General features: G+C 34.6%; 1 protein-coding gene across 1 annotated transcript; it reads left to right on the top strand.

Annotated features, from left to right (window-relative positions):
- The first annotated feature begins 2,169 nt into the window (after window positions 1-2,169).
- Window positions 2,170-4,642, top strand: LOC113752855 (probable leucine-rich repeat receptor-like protein kinase At1g35710). The gene is made up of 2 exons (XM_027296901.1): window positions 2,170-4,114; window positions 4,389-4,642. The coding sequence occupies exons 1-2, from the start codon at window positions 2,173-2,175 to the stop codon at window positions 4,640-4,642; spliced, it is 2,196 nt and encodes a 731-aa protein (XP_027152702.1). The 5' UTR covers window positions 2,170-2,172.
- Window positions 4,643-8,028: the final 3,386 nt, after the last annotated feature.

Genomic DNA, 8,028 nt, shown 5'->3' with positions numbered 1-8,028 from the left:
TAACAGTTCAAATACTTTCCCAAATTTGGTATTTTAAATAATGAATACTGTGATTTGAAATACCAAATCTGTGAATGTGTTTCAACTGTTATTCATTGATATCGTAAAGTATCATTTTTTCATCAAATTTCATCTCTTTAAAACCCATTATTCCGAATACAACTTCTTTAACCCGATTAAATTTTAATGTACTTGTTTTCGAATACAACCCCACCTCTTTATGGCTTTATCTATTACAACAACATACTATCCATTTTCCCATAAACAAATTTATTTATTGGATAAAATAGAAATAAAACCGTTTTCCAATAATACGCTGGGTATTTCAAAGAAATACCCATTTATTGGAAAATGGGTATAGTTTTATTTTATGTCATCAATAAATTTGTTTATGGAAAAAATGGGTGTTAAGGTGCTGGTATTTCGTGGGATAACGATGCTTTAGCATATCAATGGATATCAGTTAAAACACATTCACATATTGGGTATTTTAAATAATCAAAATTGGTTCCATTTTAATTACATATTTTTTACGGTGTTTTTCACAAACATCACTGCAGTATTTTGAACGTCAAATACAGGTACATTACATATCTGCTATTCTTTCCCCTAACACACCAATCAAATTGACTTTTGTGCTTTGTCTTACACATTTTTCATTTTTTTTTTGTCGAAACTCAAAAAGAATTTTAAAACTTATATAAACCGAATAAATTACCACATTAATTATTGCCACTTTCCTCATACATCGGACGCCTGATAACAAAGCGGTGAAGAGTTGGCATTTTTATTAATGAAAACTTTGCCTTCAAATTTATGACTTTGCTTCATTATATGATTAAAGTATCCTGCTTTTTGGTATTGCCCACCAATTCATGTTTTGTGACGGTGAATTCAAAATTTTTTAACATCGTATTTTCATTAATCAGTCTTTTTTCCGTACTGTCTTCAAATTTAATGAAAAATTTAGTTCCACGGTGTTTGGGAGCAAATTCTAAACTACATGTGCATAATCATAAATATTTTTGTAATTGCTTAGTATATTTATGTCATGGGTATTTGTTGTTGGTATGTTATTATTAATTTTATTACAAAACTATAGTTTCACAATTTTTAAAAATGTATTAAAGCAGTGGGGAAACACTGCACATTAAACGCAGCAATTGGAGGGGAAAAAGGCCTGCATCCGCATACGTCTTGTTTTGTTTATCTGCACGGGTGTTACCACTGCAAGATAACAGAGCGTCAACTCCTCATTTTACAAATACACCTGTTACGGGTCTGCCTACGTTACGATTGCTCAAAGGTTTCCTACCATAAAGGTAGTGTTTGGAGCCGTTGTCTCGAAACTACACCCTCCGTCCCAGATTTACTGTTCAAATTTGTTTTTCGCACGGTCTAAGAAAAAGCAGTTAATTTTGTTCGAACAATCAATTTAAGTAACTTTTTTCCTAAAATACCATCACATTAATTACATTACAACTTTATGGAAACTTCAATTAATGGTAAAAAAAGAATCAACTCTCATTATATAAAGTGGGTATATAGTAACAACAACTTACATTTAATAAGGCTATTTTACGAAAATTTAAATACAACTAAAATTTTCAATTCAATTGAAAAATGTACTAGAATTTGGGACAGACGTAAGAGCAAAATTGGACTATCAAAGTACGATGGAGGGAGTAGTACGGATACCTCTCCTCTGCTTTTCCTTCTTCCAAGTTATTATCCCGCTCGCATGCACGGTTTACATTTATTATTTGTTCAAACTTCGGTTCGTTCTTTACGCATAATTTTTTGCCCAAGGCCTTGGCAGCATTTTCCCGTTGCTAACGGGTAGATTTGCAAATGTATAAATGAGCAGTGGTTCTGAGTTGCAATTACACTACCCCGGCCCACCAAACTGCGTTGGAAAACGCAAACGGCTGTACGAACCTCTGCTGTTAACTTGCAGCAGCGGACAACATGTTAACGTTGCATCTCCACGCGCGATTCCACGGCTAAACGTCTCCGTCTGCAATCCATCCACCTGCAACACGTGTCGGCCTCTGGAAGCCTTCCTACCATTGGCACGGTCAACCCGTTCCCACCATAAAGGTATCCGCTCTCTCTATATATCTATCTGCAACATAGCCGAAGTACTGCAATGTATTTCTTCCGACATTTCACATGACCATGGGTGGATCAACCCATTTCTCTGTTTTCTTACTCCTCGCAATAATTTTACTCTGTTCTTCCAGCAAAACTGTAAATGCAACTTGCTATGCAAGTGAGAAACAAGCTCTTATGGACTTCAAGAAAGACTTGAAAGATCCCTTTGGTAGACTCTCGTCTTGGATTCACGACGTTGATTGCTGCAAATGGGAAGGAGTTGTTTGTAGCAACCGAAGTGGCCGCGTGATTCAACTTCTCCTTCAGAGTCCTGTTCGTGAAATTCATGTCATTTATGATGTGGTGTCTGCTCATCCTAAATCATCATTAAGCGGTAAAATCAGTCATTCGTTACAAAATTTGACTCACTTGCGTTACCTTGATCTAAGTCTAAATAATTTCAGTGGAATTCCAATTCCCAGTTTTTTTGGGTCTCTCAGAAGTCTAAGGTACCTGAATTTATCTGGAGCTGGATTTCAAGGAATGGTTCCCTATCAGCTTGGAAACCTGTCAAGTTTACGCACTTTAAGCATAGGAGGCTATCCGGTCGATCTTCAAGTTGATAACCTACAATGGTTGGCTGGTCTCTCTAATCTGGAGCACCTAGACATGGGTGGCGTGGACCTTAGTCTAGCGTCTAATTGGCTAGAGGAGATTAACACGATCCCTTCTTTGGTAGAGATACATTTGTTCTCTTGTCAGCTTGATTTAATTTCTCATTATAATGGTGGCAGAGATACATTTGTCTCACTCTTCCATGCCAACTTTTCTTCTCTTACTGTCCTAGATCTTTCTCAAAATTTTCTTGGACCCGTCGTCCCTAGATGGATATTCGGTCTTACTGCCCTTGCTTCCCTTGATTTAAGTTGGAACTCATTTGAAGGTCCATTGTCCAGAGATCTTTGGAACTTGACTTCCCTCAAGCTCTTGGATCTTTCTAGAAACTATCTAAATGGTTCACTACCAGATGAGCTTATTCATCTTAACAATCTCATTTCTCTGAACCTTGGGGGGAATCAATTCGAAGGCTCCTTGGATGGAATTTGGAATTGGAGTTCCCTTGCGTCTTTGGATCTATCAGACAATAACTTCGCTACCTTCCTCCCAAGCCAATTATCCACTTTAACTGCCCTAATTTCACTTGATCTTGGCTACAATCAGTTTCGAGGTTCTATCCCAAGCTCTATTGCCAACATTTCCAACCTTCAACGTCTTGATCTATATGATAACAACATTAGCTCCTCTTTACCAAGTGAAGTATTCACATCGAAGGACTTGATTACACTTGATGCGGGTAGTAATCACTTGAATGGTCCAATTCCAAGCGCAGTTGGCAACTGTACCAAGCTAGAAATCCTTTTGCTACATCATAATGCTCTGTCTGGTTCAATCCCATCAAATTTAGGAAGATGTACCCAGCTCAAAGAACTTTGGCTAAATGATAATGCTCTATCTGGCTCAATTCCATCAAATTTAGGAAGATGTACCCAGCTCGAACACCTTTCGCTAAATGATAATGCTCTATCTGGTTCAATTCCATCAAATTTAGGAAAACTGTCATCCTTGGAGTTCTGGGATGTATCTCACAACAAACTCACTGGAACTCTTCCTGAAAGTCTTGGGCAGCTTTCCAAACTTGAAGAGCTTCATATTGACGACAATTCAATGGAAGGCATTGTGAGCGAGAGTCACTTCGACAATCTGACAGCTTTAACGAAGTTTGATGCATCTGGAAACTCCTTGACCTTAAGAGTAAGTGCAAGTTGGACTCCTCGTGTCCAATTTGAAACACTTGAATTGAGTTCATGGAAGCTGGGTCCCCAATTTCCTACATGGATCCGATCACAAAAAATCCTTTGGGATTTGAACTTGTCCTTCGCAGGAATTTCAGATAACATTCCACCTTGGTTATTCAACTCATCATTGGATACCGTAGACCTTTCTCACAATCAACTCCATGGTAAGAGTTCAAATATCTCTGAAGTTGTTAAGGGTTTATATGTGCATTATAGTCGAGCACATTCAATAGCTATTCACTCTTGATTATTCAACCCATTATTGGTCCACGTGGAACTTTCTCACAATTAATTTTATGATAAAAGTTCAAATATCTCTAAAAATGTTAAAAGGTTTATATGCACACAACAATCAAACACATTCAATTGCCTACACACCCAATTAATTTATCATTGATTGACATATTTAGAACTTAATTTCCAACTATTTATTTTCAGGAGGCATCTCTCACATTTTGTGTGAAGTGAAGAATGAAAATCAAGTTCTTCGATATCTGGATCTTCGGGAGAATTTTCTATCAGGAGAAATTCCTGACTGTTGGATGAATTACCCATTCATGTATCACATCGACCTCAACAGCAATAACTTCACTGGAAGCATTCCAAGGTCATTGTTTCATTTGGAAGGTCTGGACTATTTAGGCTTGGGTAATAACAGTCTCACTGGTCCGATAACCTTTGACTTTGAATAAATAAGTTGGAATTCGGAACCCTCCAGTAGAGTTGTGGTGATGTAATTGCAGGTCAAGCTGCAATCCCAAATCTTTCATATATAGAAAATGTTGTAATTTTTAACAGTCGTTAATGGATTCACCAGTGTTTTGAAATTTGAAGCTATGATTGTCAGATTCCACCTAATGGTTTCTATTATACATTTGACGACAATAGGAAATGACATTTGCACCCCGTCCTCTTGAAATGGACAAAAGAAAAAGTCAATATTACCTAAAATGCATATCAAACTGTAAACTTGAAATGAACATCTTTATTGGGAGAAGTCCAGTTTTCTGATCCAGTATTAGGCCCAACTGTTTTGATCAAAATAAATTTGGTCTCCAAAATTTCTCCATTTTTTTTTTCAAATTTAGGACAATAGACAACAATTCAATAATTCTCATGGTCAAAATCAATTTACCTTCGGCCAACAGTTTTTACTTTGCATTTTTTTTTGTCCCCACTATTTAGAGTTTGAATTGTTATAGTTTCTTAAGTTTTAAGTAATATTATTAAGAGTTTTAAATAAAACGATAAATAAATTAGATCATATTGTTTTTAGACGTGTATTACAAATACTATTTAAACTTCTTTTACTTCTTTTTTTTAGTTTCTTTGTTTTATAATGCCACTAGTTTCTCATATCTTTCTTCTCTTTTGGATTTATAGTTGGTCTCAAATTGGGCATACTACATGTGCTTATCATTTTGCACTATGAACGATTAATTGATCATGAGTTCTCTCCTTTTCTTTCACATATATTAATTATTAAACACTCAATTATATTATATGTAAATTAGATTGACAAGCTAACATATATTTTCTTTCTTTTTTTTCTTTGTACATTTCAACAGATTATCAATCCAGTTTGAAATGAAATATATATTATATAAAATTATTTAGATTTTGAGATAAAATTATTTACATACATGAACATTATAACAATTAATCACTTATCCTTGGAAATTAGGTTCTAATATGAAGGGGAGGCACAAAAAAATTCAGAATCCATAGAAGTACGTCGTATTGATACTTACATTCATTAGTTATTTTAACCACAATTTTTAACTAAAAGCATTTCAAACACATGTCCACAAGTATTGCAATAATTTATGCACAAAGTGCGAGGCATGCCCAAAATTATAACCACAATAAAATAATCAATAATTATACACTTACAAAGTTAAGACAATGAGATAATCACTATGTTACATGCTTATAGTTAATTAATGTCTAAGAATCTGCTCTTTCAAGCATCGTTGCCTTGTAATGAGACTCATATACCTAAATCATAAAATTCAGACCTAGTTCTAATAGGAGCCAAAGAATTACACACTCAACAACTTTATAATAAAAAGTCAAAAATTAAAAACAAAATAAAGCATCTTTACCTAGCAAACCACCGTTGCAACCACCATTGCCTTGTAATACCTTCGCACACTAATGTATCAAAGTTTTAAGAATTCAGCAACAACATGCTGATTTTAATCGAAATCGAAAGTCGCATATGTAACCACATCTACTTAAAAGCCAATTTCTAATATTTTTTGTAATGTTTGGAGGAAAATTTTGAGTCTAGTATCCATATACTCGAAAACCAAGTAAAAAGTAGTCTTATCGTACTTATGAACTTGTTTAAATATCAACCTGTTCCTAAAAATTTATCAGGTTTTCAAAACCTGTCAAGAAATAATAAAGCTAACCACTCAATGAATATAATGTCTCCACAAAAAAAATGCACCAAAGAGTTCCGACACTTTCTTTCTAGGAAAAATCAAATCATCACTCAAACACCAATGACTACAATATTTAATATGCCCAAAAGGGTTGAAGAAATTTAAGTTTCAAAACTCAAAAACAAAATCCTAATTTTATAAAGCAAGAATTAACATGTTAGAATCCTTATATATATGGAACTTTTTGTCCACTACTTTTTCACATGTATAATTAAAAAATATATATATATACAGTCACGAATCATGAACTAAAAAGGTTTCTTACACACATGATTGCTTTTGCACCTTGAATAAAGTAAGGCATATGGTTCCAGCGAAAAATTGTTTATTCATGCCAAATCAAATGGATAAAAGGGACAGTAAAATTAAAACTCATGGATATACATTTTCTGGGTTCAAATGCCCAGGTATAACAAACATAGCAAAAAAGAAGATTATATTCTACCATCCTACCTGACCTCTCGCTGTTTATAGTTTTCCATAAATCCCTTCTCTAATTCCAATTCCATTTATCAAAGTAAGTGACAAATCAAAGAGACATTTTTTGAATAAAGACATATCAAAAGCTTCAAATAACATGATGGATCTCTTTTTGGGTTTGTATTAAAGAGGTCAAGAGAAAGTAATTGGCAATTAATATTAAAAAGAAGATGATGGATGAGGAGGACAAGCCACTGTGAACGTTGAGAGGAAGAGAAATTAAAAAAAATCTGTATGGATTACGTATTTTTAGAGCTGTTTTTCATAATCTTTATTGTAGTGGTATATAAGAAAAATATCATTTTAATTGTTTGCTGAGGTGTTTTTCAAATTTTAAATATTTTTGGGGTATTTTTTATTATTAAATAAAAATCACCCACCACCACCCTTTCCCTCTTTCTCTCTTCTCCCTCTCTCTCCTCCTTCTTCCTCCTCCCTCCCCTCCCCTCCCCTTCCTTCACCCTTGGATCAAAACTTGGATAGACCCGATTTTCAAAAACCCAATAGTTTATATTGTACCACACTACTTGGTGAGATGGTATAGCACAATTTGGGTCATTGAATTATTGAAAACTTGGTTTATCTAAGTGTGACCCTCACCCAGACCTCTCCCCCTTCTACGGTGAGATGCTTTAGTTGTTACCGGCCCTATCTGACGAGATATGGTCACTATCACAGGTCACAACCCTTTTATAAGAGAGGGAGAAGGTTTTGCAAGTGGGAAAGAAGGGAGAGGAGAGGAGGGAAGGGGAAGGGAGAAGAAGGAAGGAGGAAGGACAAAAAGAAAGAGAGAGAGGGAGGAGAGAGGAGGGAGAGAGTGGTGATGGTGTTGAATGGCAGTGGATAGTGGTAGGAATTATTTTATTTTTATTTTTTAATTGTATTTGAGAATCTATATCTATATAAATTTGAAAAAGGGTTTTTAGTATTGGTTAAGTTAGAATGCTTCCAACTCTTCACTTTTTTTTATAGAATTTATTTTTTTAAAATTGTTATATGTTCTTTCATGCCTTTTGAATTCAAAAAGTAAGAAGTAGCTCCACTTATATAGGAATTTGGTTTGAAGTTTATTAATGTGAGCCTAAATAAAAAGGAAACATCACCAAAACAACTAAAAATAAAAAAGTAAATAATAATATTTTGTCATT

The sequence above is a fragment of the Coffea eugenioides genome, chromosome 11, assembly GCF_003713205.1.
Source record: "Coffea eugenioides isolate CCC68of chromosome 11, Ceug_1.0, whole genome shotgun sequence".
Classification (NCBI taxonomy): domain Eukaryota; kingdom Viridiplantae; phylum Streptophyta; class Magnoliopsida; order Gentianales; family Rubiaceae; genus Coffea; species Coffea eugenioides.
The sequence above is the reverse complement of the archived record's forward strand: the minus strand, read 5'-3'. Positions and strand labels throughout refer to the sequence as shown.